This window comes from Heteronotia binoei, chromosome 9, assembly GCF_032191835.1.
Source record: "Heteronotia binoei isolate CCM8104 ecotype False Entrance Well chromosome 9, APGP_CSIRO_Hbin_v1, whole genome shotgun sequence".
Taxonomy (NCBI): Eukaryota; Metazoa; Chordata; class Lepidosauria; order Squamata; family Gekkonidae; genus Heteronotia; species Heteronotia binoei.
Window position 1 is genome coordinate 75190514 of NC_083231.1, and position 20414 is coordinate 75210927.

Here is a 20414-nt window from a genome sequence, read left to right on the forward strand (position 1 = left end):
AAAAGAAAATGCCTGCTGAAAAAATAAAGAGCAAGGAGGCAGCTCACTGGAAACGCTTCTATTCATGTGGCAGCAAAAAGAAACTGAAGCAAGGGGGTGCCTGCCTCTGGAGCATGTGTCAGCTTGGATGGGAAAACCTGCCATGTTGAAGAAGGGGAGGGGCACACCTAGGATAGCTTTTTAAGCTGGAAAAGTTTGTTCTACAGCTAGACTGAGCAGGTGCAATAGTCCCAAAGTGGGGCTGTGCCGAAGATGGATGATGAACATCATTTTTTTTTTATTTTGAGCAGATCAATTACACACTTTTGTTGTCTAACTTGAATCTTTTCTTTCAGAGAATTAAATTTTTTTTAAAATCTAAACTAAACTGGACACTGATAGGAAACAGACACTCAGAATACTTCGAAGTGCAAGACTTTTTCTTTTTTTACAAAGCAGAGATACAAAACGTCTAATCATTCACATGCCAAATTACAGCATACATGGGAAAGAGAAGTTGGATTTGCTGGGAAGTTACCTTCTATTTAAGGGTATATCGTCTGTTTTATATGAGCTGGGAGGTATATAGGAATAGATGTAATCTGATATCACCATTTGTAGAATTTAAGTTTGTTTAGAGTGCTACATTGTTTTTATTATATGAATTATTATCATATGGATTTCTTGATTGTTTTTACCTGCCCTGAGCCTGCTGAGGAAAGGGTACGTTACAAATAAATAATAATAATAAATAAATAAATAATAAATTTAGTTGGTAGGACATGAATGGGTTGGATTCTATGGATCTTCTGTTCACAGAAGAGTACAGAGAAGCAATCTCACCAAATTTCACTACTCATTACACCCCACCCCAATATGGCATTTGTCTTCAAGGGTCTCTCTTCTCAAACCACAGCAATATTTTACCAGGGAAAGAGGGTCACAGGGAAAGATGACTTGTATCTCAAGACCAAAATATTTGTGACAGCATACTTGTGACCACAACAAGCACACCACCATCATAAAGTCCTTTTAAAAAGCTACGATGCCTAGTCACAATTGGGTGTGCAATGGCATGTTCTTGTCTCCTCCACACCTTTTCAAGTACCAAAACAGCTACAGGAGGGTGTTTTGGCATGGGAACAAAAGCCCTTCAGTCTGCTGCACAGGAATGGGTTCTTGTGGCATTTTAAAATTACTTTAAAATGGTGGTGGCCACAAGTTTGGTCCAATGATGGCCTCTGCCTTAAAGCAAGCTTCCTTTTTTGATAGTACTTCTATTTGGCAAGGGTTCGTTGAAAACCATGGATCTTGAGCAAGTAAAAGTGCTAGTGTAAGGCCATCTAGCACATGTGGAACTCATTTGCAACTTGAAAGACAAAGAATAGGAATGAGAAAGGAAAATTAGAACAGCAACAAAACAAGAAACCCCAGATATAACACAGTAAGGAACTACACAGACACACTGTCCCCATCCACCATCTATGTGCTTTGCTTGACCTTTGTTCACGTTGGACTGCCAAATATTATTACCTGAAATGGAGCAAACATTATATTTACTCAAACATTCTTTTTAGAATAGTGTTTGGAATGCAAACCAGGAGGATTAAACCTGCTGCACCATCAACCTACTAATAACAGAGACTGTGAATCTGTCCCATACTTGTATGAAACAAACAAGTACAAGTCTCATACTTGTATGAAACAAACAGAAACATTCGTTCTGAACACTTTTGTCATCAGTCTCAGGCCGTGGATTGACGGCTTTGAATCTCCTCACTAGTCAGGGGTATCAATTTACTTGGGCGTTCCAGTTGCAAGATGAGCTGACTTAACCATTTCTTTTTTTCTGCTTGCTGTCCTCCCATTACACAAGACAATGGTTTTACACATGACACCATTAATTGGCCAGTGCCATACGGCTGAAAAGAGACTTCACACCATGATCCTAAGAAATATATCCACATTTTGTTGGAAGCCTGATTGAAAAGGATGAGACAGAGGCTGCCAGAAAGCTGCAAGATGAGAGATTTCTTCCAATATGAACAACTGTGTGTGTTTCCAAGACCACTGGTACCTCTTTGATTAGGGAAAGGATAAGAAACTACATATTTCAGATTCTTCTCCTAGTCCCCATTCATTTCAAAGTGCAGGCTGGGATGGAGTAACATTTGTTGGTGGGGGAGTAACACCTCTTCTAACATAGGGGCAGTTCTGCATATGTAAATATGTGTGTTCTCAGCCAGAAGTATTTCAAGTATTTAACATCACAGGTTGGCAGAAAATCTTACCAGTGTGTGAACCAAAAGCTTTGCCTGGTATGAATTCTGGACAATTAATAAGTTGCGAAAAGTCCGTTTGAGGAAGGCTCCTTGGCCCTGGAATAGGCCATTTTTCTGGTTCTATCCTTTTCCTGATCTTCTGTCCTACTATTTCTATTTCTGTACTGTCTTTTAAAGCCTAAATGATACACAAACATGCATATTAGTAAGTAAGCATACAAACACAACATAAAATGTAAAGTTAACAAATCATTGAGGGTGATCTTCTTACAGCTTTCCAAGGGCAGTTTAACATACTAGAAAAACTGTAAATCGAAAGTAGGGATAAGACAAAAGCTGACTGAATGCTTTTCATTTCATAATGTTTGACTGCAGTTAAGCATTCCTGGGAGTCAAAAATACATTTGTGTGTGGCCTGTTTTTCCGCAATATCAAGGTACCACTTGGTTGCAACAGCAGAGGTTTCCTCATTCTGAATCCTACAGGGTCTAGATTCACTCAGTTCTTTACAACAGATTCTGCCCTGAACTATAACCATTAACCACATCTTAAAATTGGCTTTTGTATTTTATAATTACTATGTGGAATGATAAAACACATGTGCAATTCACTGCATAAGTACACTCTGGAATTAGTTACAGCTTTTCAACATGCTTATATGAAGAATAAATAACAAAAAGTAACTAAGGAGCTAAGGGTGAAAACAATAATCAAATATAGCTAAACACACAATGCCAATATAAAAATACACCGTGTTTTATTTATGCATCGGAAATAACCTTTGACAATGTATTTGGATTATTTCTGAAAACCATTTGTATCCAGTACTAAATCCTATTTGAGAGACACAATGGATTTTCTAAATCAGATAATCAAAGTTCAGGAGGTTTTGCAGCAAGCCATCTTTGTCATTATGAATGTGGTGTCTCTATTAGGGATGGGCATGGACCAGTCCATGGAACTAATTTCATCACAAACCAGAGGCTAGTTTGTGGTCCATTTGCCTGGTCCATGTGTTTGCAGTTTTGATGGACTGCCCACAGACTGCCATTTTTTTTAAGGTGGTCCACTTGGTCTGTTGGAACAGTCCATGGGCTAGGCACGCTGGTGCCCAGGCATCCCTTTGAAGTGAGCTCCCAAGCCATATAATCCCAGTGAGCTCACAAGCCATATAAATGCCTTCTGAACCCACTTCTGGGTAGTGCCACCACTGCAGCATGCTACAGTGCAATCCAGATCACACCACATAATGGACCTCACAAACCACAAACTAATTTGTGAACCGGGAGAGTCTGCTGAAGTTCTGCTGTTGCTACCACAAACCTCCACGGACCTCCATTTTTCTGTGTTACAAAAAATCTGTATGTGCGCTTTTCACAACAAGTTCAAATTGTGAAGAAAATGGAATTATTCTGGATCTTCATGCTGAATACAAGAACCAAATGCATTTTGCCTTTTAGAATACTGTCACTTTAAAAAAAAACCTGTTTAAAAACAGTTATAGAAACTAAAATTTTGACTTACCTCTAAGATCAGATTAACATTGGTAGTGAGAGCTTGTACACGGTGGAAGCTTGCAATCAAAGAAATCGGCAAGAATCCTTGCTGATCCATCTTCCTCCTCAAGAAGAAGTCTCTTTCCAAATTTTCTACACTGAAATAATATTCACTGAAGAAAAAAAATGTTTAAACTATCCTACTGTTTCTAGGCTAGCATAACCCAAACAAAATTAATTTTGCTGTATATCTAGCATAGCAAACTATTCAATTTGTTATGTTTTTTAAAAACAATTTCCATTGGTCTAGGACAGTGGGCAAACAGAAATTTCATCTCAAAAGGACATCCATACACTGAAAAATATGATATAATGTTTTCATGTACTTTACAAATTATCAGCATTACAGGGTCATGGATTTAACAAGAATTATGCTTATGATTATATGGTTAATAGTTGAAGTCATATCTAATAAAACAATCTACACATTTAGGTGGGTAAAGAGATGCTGTCTCGCCCATCTCTGTTTTTAAACATTTAGCAAAAGAGAATGCCAACATAAGAAAGAAGTCTAATGTAATTTTTTGGGTATTTTTAGGGGCTAGTTGGCAATATATAGGTTATACTTATGAGAATAAATTGGGTTAAATTCTTCCACTCAAAATATTCCAACAATCAGAAGGACAGGTTAAAAAGTCCTTTAGTTCAAAGCCAGACACCAATAAGACTCATTTTTAAAGCTATACACCAAAAGATTAAAATTACATAATCATTAACATGTTAATAATGTTAAACTAACTCATCTTACTGTAAACTGCAAGTTAATATACACTTACAAATTATTTACAAGACTAACAAGGAAGATAAGAATGACATGATAAGGAGGCACAAACAACTTGCGACTTAATTTACAGCATCAGGACATTCAATCTTTCCCTAAAGTTCTTGCTTTTAAAAAAAAAGTTCTTATGTCAGCACACAAAACTGCTGAACACTGAGTTTCAAAGAGTCACCAAAAGCTCAAGTTTCAAGTAAACATCTTGAAGAAAAACAAATTGCATCCAACACACACAAATTGACTTACATTTGGCGCTTAATGTACTCTTTAAGTACTGTTTCATCCACAGAATACATCTGCACTCCTGTTCCATCATCATAGTAATACATCATACTAGTGTTAAGGTCTGGCTGAAATGGCTGATCAGTCCTTTCACCATATTGTTCTCGGTGACCATATGAATGTTCATGATTCACTTCAGAAAGGGATAAGAGGAAAAAACTAAAGAAATATATTTAAAAGGCATTTTTAAGAACAAATTTGTCTTCAAACTTTTAGAATTCTTCAAGCTACATCTTAGAATTTTTAAAGAACAAAGTTTGACCAAGACCCTTTGTCACACAACAGGAGACCAGGAAGGGCCTTCTACTGGCTGCCATCACTCTGGTAAGGGTCTCTATAGGAGCGCCTAGAGCACCCACCCAACCTCTATATTTTACCTATTAGCAAGCACCTTTTAACCATGGAAAGAGCCCCATGGTGCAGAGTGTTAAAGCTGCAGTCCTAAGCTCTGCTCATGACCTGGTTCAATCCCCGGTGGAAGCTGGGTTTTCAGGTAGCCGGATCAAGTTTGACTCAGCCTTCCATCCTTCCGAGGTCGGTAAAATGAGTACCCAGCTTGCTGGGGGGAAAGTGTAGATGACTGGAGCAGGCAATGGCAAAACACCCCGTAAAAAAAAGTCTGCCGCAAAAATGTTGTGAAAGCAATGTCACCCCAGAGTCGGAAACGACTGGTGCTTGCACAGGGGACCTTTCCTTCCCTTTAACCATGACCGAAGGGATGTGAGGACCCAAGGAGTTTAACAATAACACAAGGTTTATTATAAGTGCTCAAAACAATAAGTGGGTAGTAAAACGTTTCAGGCACAGTATAGAAACACAGTAAAGGCTGGTACAAAGAACTAAAAACCCTGACACAACTACTTAAACATTTCCTTCTTCTAACCTCAGTAGACTCACTCACCCTCCTTGGATGAGGAATTCCCTCCTGCTGCCTTTTCTTCTGCAGCCTTTTCCAGAGAGAACACACCCTATCTGTGGCTTGGCCTTTTATACTGTCCTTCCAAGTCCCACCTTCCTCTGGGCCAGTTTTCCCTCCAAAACTGCTTTCACCTAATCAGAGGTGAATTTATTATGTTAAATGTTCCCTTCATCCATATTTTAGCTACTGTAGGAATAAGAAGTCTCTGTGACAGGTTTTCTGCTACCAAAGGGCTTTGTTTAATGACCTAGAATTCCATCACCTAATTTATGCATATGTTAACCCAGAATAATACAGAGCACCCCTAAATATCCACAAACTTGATAAAATGGACATGGACAAGTTGTGGTATGTTTTAAAAATAAAACTCTTGGGTTCGTAAAAATATGCACACATAACAGAAATTATATAAATTTATGGCGTGATTACACTCACAGCTCTGCTCACATTTGCCTGCTGCATCTCAAATAAATCAACAGAGAATTAAGGGTAGGTACAGAAGAGGGTAGCTACAGTTATCAGGGTGTTGCAGTATTATGCTACAAAGAAATACTCAGCCTTGGACAGTTCACACATCTTTTCACACTAGAAAAATGACTTAGAGAATTCATTCCTTCAACATGGCACATAAGCCTCTGTTTTTGAGCCCCTGAAAATGAATGAGGCCATGAAGTGAACAACAGTAAGAAGCGAGAATGCTCTGTCTTCTCTTCTCCTCTCTTCTGCTAGAAGGCAGTGAGTCCAATGCCTTCTACATGGGCTCAGGAGAGTGAACCTCACAATCCCCCAACAAGAGCGCTGTGGCCACATCTAGGTCAACACACAGAGAATCACTAGTTTGAGGTACAAACATTTGGATAAATATACACTATAGGGGGAGAAACTCTACAGCCTAATATGTCAGTGCTGAATACTATTCAGTAACTATTTTCATACTTCGAGGGTTTGCTCTTCCACGTCCTCTTCCTCTCCCCCTTCCTCTCCCCCTTCCTCTGTAAAATCCTCGAATGCTGCCACCTTCACTTCTCACACTAGAGACTTCATCATGATCATCTCGTTTTTCCCAGTCTCGCCGCCAGCCTTTGTAAACAAGAAAAGAAGAAAAAGTTTAACACAACAGATTTTAACAACAAGCAGTTAACAGTTATAAGTAAGAGATAACCAGTAAAAAATTTAACATACTAGTTCTTGTCTCATTACGTCTGTTGTTGTGCGGAACAAGCTTGTTGGTTTCCAGTTGAGATCTTGAATTGTTCCGAGACCCTGGTCTATCTTGGCTCTCTGGTTTCATATCATCCAAATGAAGTGGCACCCATTTGTGCTTGTTACCTTCAAGTGTAAAACACAGAACTATAACGCTGCTAAGAATATCCACGGACCATATAAAAGATACAGTAACATTTTTTTATGTACAAAGTTTGAGTCCAGTGGCACCCTGAAGACCAACTAAGTTTTATTCTTTCTTGGTCTTAAAGGCACCACTGAAGTCAAACTTTGTTCAGCTGCTTCAGACCAACGTGGCTACCTACCTGAATCTTATTAATTTAAGATCACTCATCTTTAAATATAAAAGCAAACATTACAGAAGTGCATTTCTATCCATGAAAACAACACCATCTCTTTCAAGAAGTTCCTTTTCACCCTCTACAAAGTGCAAATCTTAGCCTTAGGCTCTATGGCAGGAGTCCCAAACATGATGCCAGTGGGTGCCATGGTGTCTGCTAACACCTTTTCTGGTGCCCATCAGGTGTTTTTTGAAAGTAGGTGGAACCAGGTGGGGCTTTTGCCCAGCAAGTCTTCTGATTGGCTGTGCAGATTTTTAAAAACATTACTTTGGCAGCAGCTGCCAGTGTGTGAAGGTGCAGTAGCTACAGTAGCTACTGTAGGCTGCAGTAGCTATTTTTTTAGCTGGTTCCACCTCCTGTAGCAGCCATTTTGTGGTATCCATTCTGTGGCTTTGCCTACCACACTGTATCAGAACTCCAAAGGTGCCAGCAGGTTCAAAAAGGTTGGGGATCGCTGCTCCAGGGGAAGAACTCAGGACAGGCAATTAGAAACAAAACATCTCTAATTTATAAGTATGAATATTTATGAAGACTTGAATTATCACATCAAGCCAAAATCAGTATTTACTACAACCTAATGAACAAAACATCTGAATCATTTTCAGTTTAAAGTAATTTAACATATGCTATGAATGTAGCATCTCCTGATTAAAAAAAATTACAAGTCTCAGCGACAGAGGAACTGTTTTGCAAACCCAATCACTAGCAATAGAAGTCCCATTCCAAGTAAAAAGGCAATGCTCCAACATTTAATGCTTTCAAGCCTTGGAGTTCAGGTAAATACTTCCCCACTTCATCTGAAGAAAGTGAAAAGTGCAAGTGCAGTGTGCTATGTAGCTTGCAAGCAAGGAATAGGAGTAAGGGAACAAAACATCCCAGAGTTTGCTTGAATGTAGCGCATAGCTTAGTGATACGAGTTGGCAGGCATAGTAATGGAAGGCAGCAGGTAGCGCTGATAGGTCTCAGAAAGATGTTAAAGATATATGCTATTTGGTAGTCTGTGGTTCTTGCTCAGTTTCCTTATTAAAGCCTAGAAACCTGGAGCTGTGGGTCATCTCTACTATTTAGGCTAAGATATGGTACATCAGAATGAGACTGTTGGCAAGCTAATGGTCATTATCAGAGATAATGCTCCTGTGGTCCATGCATCATGCTGAAAGACCTTTGAGACACAGAATTCAATAATCCAGTGACAACATTTTCACCAATTGTGTGCAGACTGAACCACTAGGTAACAGTACACCTAGATCTTAGTGAATGAGACGCTTTCTGAACTAAAGAATAAAACCTTTTTACTTGAAATATTTTGCTTGTATTCGAACAGAAGAATACAGAATTTCTTCCCATATTATTTCATATTTTATTAGCTGAAGAATCTAAGTTGTATCTAAAACCACTAATGCAAAGAGAAACTTAAAAGGTACTTGTAGGTATTTTTCAAATTAAATACCATTTTTTCAAACATATTAATTTTGCTTATTCAAATTATAGAAGTAGAAGTTAAGATTTACTAAATTATAGAATATTAATTAAGGGGGCCTTTTCCACATGCAAAATGGAATACAAACACAAATGTCAAAAACATATACAAAACACACAGCTCCATTACGCCGATATCCAAGAAAAGCACTGAAAAACACTAATATACCTTTTTTCCTCTGATTATTAGTTTGAGACTCATCTTCGCTAACATTTTCTCCAAGAGCTTCTGGAGTTATTTCCAGATTTTCCTTGATTTTGTTGTTATTTTTCTTTTCATTTTTTTCATCCTTCTCCTTCTTGATTGGTGCTTTTTTATTCTGATTATTTATATTTTTACACTGTAACAGAACAGTAAAAATTATGGAGTTGAACCAGCTTGTTCAAATACTAGCATTATTTTCTACAACAAAGTTTTGCAAAAACTGGAGCTCCATGATTTTCTACTTCTAATTTTCTACCATTGCTATCCCTTTTCAACTTTATTACATCAGAAGAACTGATTTGCACCACAGGTCAACGGAAATGCAAGATTCAAACCCTTCAAATTACCCCAGGAAATGGCAGGTACTCAAAACTTCAGGATGTCAGCCACTATATCTCTTTAACAAATGACACTACTTTACACATCAGCTTACAAATTAAAATTAAGAAAATGACCTTCTACTTGGAACATAAGAAAAGCTTTAGACTAAAAGTATGCTTCTGCAAAGAGTTCTGCAGTTGACAGGCCTGAAATACTGGCCTGTTTGTTGAGGGGAACAATAAAATAAATGGCCTGCAGAATTTGGAAAGACAAGCAAACAAAGCATGCCAAATATTCACACACATATTGTACCATGTTTCACTCCAGAAGGGAAAGCAAGAGACCAACAGACAGATCAACAGAATGAAGCAGGGGAATATATCTGAATAGCTGAACAGCTCACACCAAAGTCTTATTCCAAAAGCAGAGGTTCAGGTAGCAAATAATCCAAACGTAAATCCAGAAGAGACAGCAGCAAAGAACTATGTGTCATGTGCTACATGAGGTATCCCACAGCTGCAAAAAACAGGGGGGTCTGAAGCCAGACAGACAACACAAAGCAGGACTGAGAATGGCAGAGCACTGCATTCAGGGCACATAGCAAGGCACAGTAGAGGTACATGAGCACAATTTGGGAACAAATTCTAACTTCAATCTCACCTGCAAGGAGTGACATGGAGCACCATGTGATGGTTACTGTATGCACTGGGGGAAGGAATAGGGGGTTGTCTGAGCCTGAAGTATTTCTCTGCAAGCCTCTACATTGCCTTTGCATCTGTCTCAGAACCTAAGTTGCTATTACCCTATTTTCCTGAAAGGAAGATGATCCCGAATATAAGACCATCTCTCTAAAAAAAGAAATTATAAACAAAAGTTTTTCTTTTATGTTACATGACTGTAACCTGTATGCAAACTGAAGACATCACTCACTTTTTTTTGATGACACACATGCAAAAAATTTAGCCTTCCTTTCAAGTAAGGAGGGACGGTGGCTCAGTGGTAGAGCATCTGCTTGGGAAGCAGAAGGTCCCAGGTTCAATCCCTGGCACCTCCAAAAAAAGGGTCCAGGCAAATAGGTGTGAAAAACCTCAGCTTGAGACCCTGGAGAGCTGCTGCCAGTCTGAGAAGACAATACTGACTTTGATGGACCGAGGGTCTGATTCAGTATAAGGCAGCTTCATATGTTCATATATGTTCAAGTAAATAAGGTATTAAAACTACATTGTTAAAGAAAACAGCTATTTCTTCTCCAATTCATTTATCCTGTGCTGTGCAAAGGTCACAATAAATAATTATTCTTAGTCAATAAGAAGCTGCCATCTTTCAATAATGTTTTGTGATTTCAGTTTAAGCTTCAAGAAAACAAATTTGGCTTCATTACAAAGCAGCCTTCCCAATACTTCTGAATTGACACTTCCTCTACCTCTTCTTTCTCTTATCAGCCCCTTTTAGCTGCCAGCTCCTTTACCACCATGACAGACTTAAACCTGTTCCCTTCCCCAACCATCTGAAAACAGAAGAGACCATTGCATCCAATTAGGGTTGCCAAGTCCAATTCAAGAAATATCTGGGGACTTTGGGGGTGGAGCCAGGAGACATTGGGGGCGGAGCCAGGAGCAAGGGTGTGACAAGCATAATTGAACTCCAAGGAAGTTCTGGTCACCACATTTAAAGGGACAGCACACCTTTTTAAATGCCTTCTTTCCATAGGAAATAATGAAGGATAGAGGCACCTTCTTTTGGGGCTCATAGAATTGGACCCCTGGTCCAATCATTTTGAAACTTGGGGGGTATTTTGGGGAGAGGCACTAGATGCTATACTGAAAATTTGGTGCCTCTACCTCAAACAACAGCCCCCCTAGAACCCCCGATACCGCCAGATCAATTCCCCATTATACCCTATGAGAATCTATCTCCACGCAGGGAATAATGAAGTGCCCAGCAGACATTCCCCCCCCGCCCAGTTTCTGGCGATTCTGAAGCGAGGGATTGGCATCTCTACTCACGAGTTGCTGCCAACTTCTTCAAAGTAACACAAACACACCATCCCAAGAGGAAGCTTTTCAATCGGAGACTAAAACCTCCGGTGTGGAAAGTCACATGGTGGCTGTGGGGGTTCCCCCCGCCGACTAGCTGACTGGGGGCGAGAAGGAGCCTGGGAAAGAGGGAGAACCCCCGCTGGGGATTGGCAAGCCTACATCCAATTATAATACTCTTTTCTGCAGGGGAAACAACACTGTGATGGTACTGCTTAGAAAAGACAAAATCAGGCAGGTAAGCAGAATGTTGAAAAGAATAATGTTAAATCTCTTATGGTCTATTTCTTCAGGACAAGTGCAACACCTGCCCCAGGGAAATGACAAATTGCTTCTCTATTGCAAATAATTTATTTTTGAAGTATGCTTACTTCAGAGTTTGCAATTTCACCTGGTGTTGGCCAGTTTGTTGCATCACTGAAATCATTAGCCTGCAATGATAATAAAAGTTTATTATCCAGATTCAGTTTCTGCAAGCACACAGAAAAAGTATCCATCTCTGACATCAGGATTGCTAGACTTGTTTATTTAGATATTTATACATTTTTCTTCCCAATAGGAAATCAGAGAGGCTTACAACATTGTTATTCCTGTCATTTTATTTTAACAACCACTCAGTGAGGCAGGTTAGGATGTGAGAATCACTGTCCCAAAGTCATGCAGCAAGCTTCCATGGGCAAAGTGGAAATTTGAACTTGAGTCTCCCAGATCCTAGTCCAACAACCTAAGCACTACACTATGCTGGCTTAAATGGCCTACAGGCCATTTAGTATCCTAACAGCCCAAGCCTCCATTTTTAAAAAAGGCTGAAAATGCTACAACAGGGACAGCAATTTGAAGCAATTTCCTACAGCAATACTTGCATTGATCAACTTTAGAAGTAGGTTTTGTCTCTACTTGGTTATTCTGCATATGCCTTACAATACAGCACAACCATTTCATAAAAACCCATTAACATGAGCCATCCTTCCACATCTGAACCATATATACTTCACTTTAGCTAAGCAGTACAATTATAAGGACAACTTTAAGGCTTGAGCCCTGTAGTCTTTTCTATACTAGAAAAGGTCAACTGTCTGTACACATGGTATATTTTTTTCACAATTCGCATTTCATACTATATCACTAAAAAATTATAGTGTATGTTATCAAATTGGTAAATTAAGGAACAGAAAGCCCAGTTAACAAGTTTTGCATTTAATATAGTACCTTGGTAGATTTCTTTGTCTTTGGTTTTCCTGCTTTTATGACTTTAGCAGAACTCTGCGACTCTAAAAGGAATAGTAAGAAAATTATGGATACCCAAGATAGGAATAGTGCACAAAACAATGCCACAATGAATACATCTACTATGTAATCAGACATCTACTATAAGGTCTTCAATTTTCAAGGACTCTGAATGACAACTCCCACCTTGGTTTAGCCCAGGGTAGGGCATCTACCATCTGGAATCTCTTATGGGATTTAACCCTCTTCATTTTTTCAACTGAATAATGCCAGAACACCATGGAAACAGTCTGAAGTACTTGAACACCATCGTTTTAGGGGTTATAGATTCTACAGTTTTTAAAGTTTCTTGTTTTACTAGTAATAATGTCCATTATTACTAGTGGGGAAATACAATGAGCACTAGAAATTTGCTGTGGGTGAGTGTCATGGCCTGGGGGGGGAGTTGGGAAAGAGAGGGAGGCAAGGTATGTTGAGAACAATGTTCCCTCTAAGCTGCAGAGTCTTCTGAGCAAAGATAAAAATGTGTGAGTTGGAGGCTAAAAATCTGTGAGCTAGCTCATGCTAACTCAGCTTAGAGGCAACACTGGTTGAGAAGGCAACTGTAACCATCAACCTACTTTTATCTGCCCCTCTGACTTCAGCTTTCCACCTCCTCCCCCCTCCCTGCAGCCTCCACCTAGGAAAAAGACAATTTTTTTCAGCAGTGGGGACCAAAGCAGCTTACATCAGATTAGGCTGTAAGAATGTGGGTGGTACAAAATCACCTAGTCAGTTCCACTGTATGAATCTGGGTTTGGCAGACCCTGCTCTGAAGCATTGACTGTCACGTCACAGTGGCTGTCATAGGGGGCTGCTGCTGAACAAGAGCAAGCAACCAGGCCTAGTTAAGTCATGCCAGTCAGATGGCATGAAGTCACCCAGAGACTCCAGGTCTAGGGTAGGAAACCTCCAGGTGGAGGCTGAATATCTCCTGATATCACAAATGAACTCCAGACAACAGGTCTCTCTCCCCATCCTGGAGAAAATAGCTGCTTTGGAGGGTGAAACTGGAAGCCGTAGTCAGGACTGACCCCAGTAAGTTCTCCCTCAGAGGCCTTTAGTGATACCTTTCAGACCAACAGTTTCTCTCTGATAACGTTGTTGGTCTTAAGAACAGGACTTCAATCTCTCTCTCCCTCTGTCTTGCTTTCCCTCCCTCTCTGTATCTGGTCTGCTGCCAGGAGACACCATTCCCCCCCTATCTCTGGCTGTTTCCCTTCCAGAAGAGGAAATGGAGGAGCCTTCAAAGAATCAAGGGAAGGCTTTCTCTATCTCTTTCCCTCCTCTCTCAGCCAATTGAGGGAAGGCTTTCTTTTTCCTCTGTGAAGCAGTGTGACAGGAGGCTCAGCCAGGGAGAGAGTAGGGAGAGCCAGCAACTGCCATGACCAAGGTTAGCAGCCCTTTACTGACAGAATCAGCTTGGCTGGCTAGCAACAGCAACTCAGGTGGGAAAGAGGAGCGGACGCAATCAACAGCATGCAAGTTCTCTTGATTGATGGTTTATATATATATATATATATACACACACACACATATACATCTTTACAAAACTAGAAAGCATAAAGTTTTGGAAATAGCATTTTTGGAATATTAATGTATGCAGAATCCAAAAGTTACATTCCTGTAAACCAGACATATATTTTATTTCACTATTTATTTCACTTCATTTATTTATATATCAGGTATTAAAAGTTTGTGATTTTTTTCCCGCCTAAGCAATATGAATTAGAACCAAGAACTTCAAAAGGAACCATGTTTAAATTCAAAATTGAGAGGAAGGGATTGTATTCACTGTATGATTAAAACTATTGCAAGAAGATACAATTGTAGAACATTATTTTGTGCAACCTCCCATTATCTGAGTAGTTTATTTACATATTCTAATTACAGAGCAACAGATACCAGACTGACTGCAGACAAAAAAAAAATTCTACATGGGCAGAACAAAGTTTGAGTCCAGTGGCACCTTTAAGACCCACAAAACTTTACTCACGGTATAAGCTTTTGTGTGCACACACACTTCTTCAGATACATTGTAATGAAAGTTTCCAGTCCATACATATAATCAGAGGGTGAGCAGCAGATTAGCATACAGCATAATAAAGGTGTGTAACAGATGCAAGAACCAAACTGGAATAAAAAGCCTAATTCATATAGTTACCATTTGTTTGGGTTAAGTTCTGGGGAAAATAAATATATCAAAATTGGAGATTGATGGGCAGATGTATCCTTAATTGTGAAATGCTGAGATTGAGATCCTGTTATTATACTCCATCCATCTCCTTTCAAACTGAGTTTTAACAAGCTGCCAATAGAAGAGTGTTAAATCTCTCTCTCTCTCTCTCTCTCTCTCAAGATGCTGATGATTTTCAAAATGTGAATCATAGATCCCTGAATTGCTCCTTGACCACTCTGAACTGAGTGTAACCATGTGCTAATCTATCTGAAGAGAGTGTATCATCAATTCAGAAAATGCAGTTTTGTTAGAATCCTAACAAACAACTCTGAGAATGCCTTGTTGACATCTACACAGCCACGCCAATGTTGGAGTACTGGGGATAAAAACTTATATTTGGATTGCCTTTTTCATGCTAATAATCACAGTTCATGTATACTGAAAGTAATGGGGGGGGTTTAACCTGCAGTTTGTTTTAAGTCCCAATTTTTAATCAGAAGGCGGACAGATTTATAGCTGAGAGTGTAGTGAAATGAAGTCTTACATAAAACATATTCCACACATTGGGTTGGATCCAATACAAAATTTCCACTTGCACTAGAGCAGGGGTGGCCAAACTGTAGCTCAGGAGCCACATGTTGCTGTTTCACACATACTGTGCGGCTCTCAAAGCCCCCCCACTGCCCTGTTGGCTGGCTTGAAGAAGGCATTTATCTCTTTAAATCACTTCTCTAAACCAAGCCAGCCAGTGCCTAGGAGGATGCATTTAAAGTTAAAGTTGCTTTCTCTCCACTTCTCCCTCCCCCCTTCCCCATCTATTTGCCTTCCTTGCTTGCTTCCTTCCTCCCATCAAACATCTAATGTACATGTCATAAACATCTGACATTTATTCTGTGTGGCTCTTACATTAAGCAAGTTTTGCCACTATTGAACTGGAGTTCTTGCACAAAAGAAAATACTAGAAAAAGGCTGTGGCATCTGCTTGCAGTAAATCAGATTTTGCATCCACACATTTATTTGTATTTGCAGAAGATCCTGTACAACCAATTTCCAAACGCTGTAATATGCAAGGGAGAAAAATGCAAGGTGCACAAGCAGAACCATGCCACAAGCATTGAGAGACCTCAGTGAACATGGTACTACACATCCCTGATAGCCTTGAGCTCTTTTTCTTCCAGTCTTGACTGCCTGGTGACTGCCTCATTTACAGCATCAAATCTGTCCAGTCCAGAGCTGATAAAAGACTATATAGTCCATTTAGATTAGGAATTTTATGTTAGAGTGAGTTAGTTGTGAATTAGCTAGTATACATTAATTGATTGGTATACATTAATTGATTGGTTAATTGGATTTATTGAGTAATAAGAATTATTGTTAATGGGCTCTGGGGGCGAAGCACAGTAGAAAACTGTTAAGGGTGGTTAGTGATAGCTGGTGTGGGTGGGAGAGAGTAAAACAGATAAGTTATATCTACTATTCAGTGGATTTTACCAACAGTCACTAATATGTTGTTGTTCAACTAATCTAATATCTAATGTAAGCCAATTTAGAATTTGTAGTATATGGATGAGGGAAATGATAAGGTGCAGATTTGGGATTAGTTATTTCCTGCATGAGGAAGGCCAACATGGAGCTGGGGATCCCAGTAATTTGGGGATGAACCTTTGTCCCATGCCAAGCTATGTTGGTACTGAGGATAAGGTAAAACTTTCTCTGATGCTGGTGTTATGTAATGCCAGGTCCACTGACAATAAGATTGCCATATTGCAAAATTATTTTGCAACACAAAAAGTGGACTCACCATGCATGGCTGAGATCTGGACAAAGGAGGGCAAGATGGCTGCCATAAAAGAATTAGCTCTCCAAGGTTTCTCAGTCCTTCACCAGTCCCAGACAAAAGGGGGGGAGGATTCTCATTTGGGGTCTTTCACCTTCAGGACGTTTCTCATTCTAAAGATCTTAAGTATTGATAGTATTGGCTTAGTGGGGAATACTGTAGAGAATTTGGCTATCTAGCTGGTTTACAGTCGCCTAGCACACCAGCAGATACGCTGATGAGCCTGCTGGAGGTGGTGGTGGGCTGGGCTCTGGAGTTTCCAGATTTCAGTGTCCATGCTGATGCAGCCAACTCCTCATGGGTTATGGACCGGGTGTCTTCCATGGCAATACTGAGACTCTCTCAATTTGTATCAAGTCCCACACATCAAACAGGCCACACACTGGATTTGATCTTTGCTATGGGGTTGGATGTGAGTCCAATTAATATGAATATAGTGCCGTGGTCAGACCACTTTGAGCTGAAGGCTGGTCTGGGCATCCCAACTCCTCCCTGCATATGCAACAAGCCAATTTATTCTCACCCACAGAGACTAATGGACCCAAGTGGATTCCAGAATGCTCTATGGGATCCAATATCCCCTGGCAATTTGTTAGATGAGCTGACAGATGACTGGCATAGCCATTTCTCTGCAGCTATCGAAATCATCCCCAATGCCCTTTTCACCACCATACCAAAATAGCTTCTTCGTATTCCAAGGAATTATGGAAGATGAAACAGGCTTAGACAGCTAGAGCGAGTTTGGTGACAGACTGATGATGAGGCTAAAGAGCATCCTATAGAACATTTTATGAAATCCTGAGATGGAAATAAGATTTTATGCAGCCACCATTCCATCCACTAACTCTTGCCTGGCGCAACTGTTCAGGGTAATCAGGTCACTAACTTTTCTCACAGAGAGACCTCAAAATATTAGCAATTTGCCTATTAGCTGGGAAGCTTTTGTGAATTTTTTCATGGATAAAGTTATCTCGTTCCACCAGAATCTGCTGGCCAATACTGATACAGTATGGGAACTGGAAGCCCCCTGACCATCTTCTGGTCTATTATTGGATTGATTCATCTAGCTTTCACAGGCCGAGGTCAACAGGATCCTCAATGCTGGGAAGTCCACCACTTTCCCTTGGGACCCATCCCCATCATATCTGGTAAAAGCTACCATTACTGTTCCTGGGTAAAGGGCAAAGAAGTTGAGAGAAAAGTAGCAGAACAGCTTCAGAGTCTCCTGGATGACACTTTGGTCCTTGACTCCTTCCACTCCGGGTTCCACCTTGGCCACAGGACAGAGATGACACTGGTCACTCTCACAGATTACCTGCACAGACAGCTGGACCAAGGTGGGTGAGCACTGCTGATTTTACTTGTCAGCAGTGTCTGACACAGTAGATCATGATCTATTGACCCACCGCATTGGAGATGTAAGAATTTGAGGGACAACTCTGCAGTGGTTTATCTCCTTCCACCAAGATTGAGAACTAAAGGTGGTGCTAGGGGAGAGGGTCTCACACAATACCTTCTGGTGTGTGGTGTCCTATAGGGAGCAATCCTCTCCCCAATATTATTTAACATCTTTATGTGCCCCCTCACCCAGCTGTATCTGCTGTTGAGCAGCTGGCCAAGCACCAACGTAGAGGTTTTGGACAGGGGACTGAAAGCCATGGTTGGCTGGTTAAAACAGATCCAGCTGAAACTAAATCCATCAAATGCAAAGGTCCGATTGCTGGGCTGGGGAGATGTGTGATTGGGATGTCAGCTCCTGATGGTATGCCGTTAACATCTGGATCAACCATCAGAAGCCTGGGTATGATACCAGATGCCTCCCTGTCAGTGGAGGCCTGGGTCACAAATAGTTAAACTGGCATTTTACCACCTGCGTCAGGTTAAACGGTTCCGTTCCCGTCTCCCCCTGATCTAGCCACAGTGATCCATGCAACAGTTACCTCCAGATTGGATTACTGTAACTCATTCTACACAGGGCTAACCTTGAGACTGAAGAGGAAATTGCAACTGGTCCAGAATGCAGCTGTGTGGGTGCTTATGGGGGAAAGGAAAGGTCCCCTGTGCAAGCACAAGTCATTTCCGACTCTGGGGTGACGTTGCTTTCATGTTTTCATGGCAGACTTTTTACGGGGTGGTTTGCCATTGCCTTCCCCAGCCATCTACACTTTCCCCCCAGCAAGCTGGGTACTCATTTTACCGACCTCGGAAGGATGGAAGGCTGAGTCAACTTCGAGCTGGTAACATGAAAACCCAGGGATCAAACTCAGGTCATGAGCAGAGCTTAGGACTGTAGCTTTAACACTATGCGCCACGGGGCTCTTATTGGGTGCTTATGGGAACACCCTTTAAAGCACATATTCAACCATGCTCTACCCGCTGCACTAGCTCCAAAATGAAGACCAGATCAGGTTCAAGGTTTTGGTGTTAACTTTCAAAGCCTTAACCAGTCTGGGTCCAGGTATTACCGCCTCCCCCCCCCCCAAGAGCATTACGCTCTAGTGACCAAAACTTGCTGGTGATCCTTGGCTCAAAGAGCATCTGGCTGTCCTCAACCAGAGCCAGGGCCTTTGTGGCCTTGGCTCCAGCCTGGCAGAATACTCTTCCAGCTGAGATCTGAGTCCTGTGAGATCTGATGCAGTTCTGCAGGGCTGGCAAAAAAGAGTTGCTTTGCTGGGCTTATAACTGAGGACAGCGACAGGTTCCGTCTTTAACTGGCCTCCTCCTCTCTCTCCCCTTCTTCTCCCCTCTCCTTTCAGATTAGACAAATTATTATACATCATTCTCCCCCATCTTTTAATTATGTTGTTTGTTTGCAGTATTATGTATTTTGCTAGGAAAAGAGCCCATTGCGAAGAAAAATACAATGGGCTCTAGAAGGAGGTTCTGGCAAGTGCCTGCCACCCTTGGTGTCTTCCCATCCACCCAAGTGAAGGCAATGACTCCCCCCTTCCCACCTCAAGGGGAGCCAATCTCTGTCATCTAGAGAGCAGTTGTAAACCAAGTGAACTCCAGTGGTTTCCCAGGAGGAAATAGCATTGTACCTGTCTGGGGGTCCTATCCTTCTCCAAAGCCCACCCTCTTCAGGCCCTACACCTTAAATCTCCAGGAATTTCCTAACCTGGAGTTGGCAACAAATCTCCTTTATCTGCCCCTGACTTCAATTTACTGGCATTTCAATTTACTGGTACTTTAATTTACTGACACTTTAATTTACCAGTGGATGCGGGTAAATGGTCTACAAGCGCTTAAAGTTGGAAACTGACATGATGAACGGGAAATAACTACAGGATTTTATTCTTCGCACATTGGACTTTTGAACTTGCAACTTTTTACATCTTGCTAAGTAATATGTATTTTGTGAAATGTGTTTTTGAATAATTAATTTACATTTATAAACTTACCTTTAATATTTATTTGTTAATTTTCCAGTCTTTTTTGGTCTTTTTACAATCTCACCAAGAAACTGGCAACAGTGGTTCCCCAGGAGAAAAGGTTCCCTCTGTGGGAGGCCTGTAGTAATACCTTAGGAATTTCCCATCGACTTGGAAAGGTATCACTAAAGGCCTCCCCATCCTTGCTTCTTTCCCACCCACCCAAGTGAAGGCATTCACTCCCCCCATCCCAGGGGAACATCTCTGGAAAGGGGGCAACTTGTTTATCTGCTACTGTGAAACTGGCCCCAGCTGTGAATGAACATTCCTTTTGTGTCAGTTGAAGAAAAGTAACTACT

The 20414-nt window shown here is 40.8% G+C and overlaps 1 protein-coding gene across 2 annotated transcripts in view; it reads right to left on the reverse strand.

The window, feature by feature from the left end:
* The window catches only part of LARP1B (La ribonucleoprotein 1B), a 53276-nt gene that overhangs the window by 23930 nt on the left and 8932 nt on the right, over window positions 1–20414 (reverse strand). For both annotated transcript variants that reach the window (XM_060246800.1, XM_060246799.1), the window contains exons 2-9: window positions 12612–12673; window positions 11774–11833; window positions 9010–9181; window positions 6979–7125; window positions 6733–6876; window positions 4842–5010; window positions 3786–3930; window positions 2271–2439 (exon numbers count right to left, since the gene is read on the reverse strand). In XM_060246800.1, coding sequence (XP_060102783.1) covers window positions 2271–2439; window positions 3786–3930; window positions 4842–5010; window positions 6733–6876; window positions 6979–7125; window positions 9010–9181; window positions 11774–11833; window positions 12612–12673 — 1068 coding nt within the window. The remainder of the gene's footprint in view (window positions 1–2270; window positions 2440–3785; window positions 3931–4841; window positions 5011–6732; window positions 6877–6978; window positions 7126–9009; window positions 9182–11773; window positions 11834–12611; window positions 12674–20414) is intronic.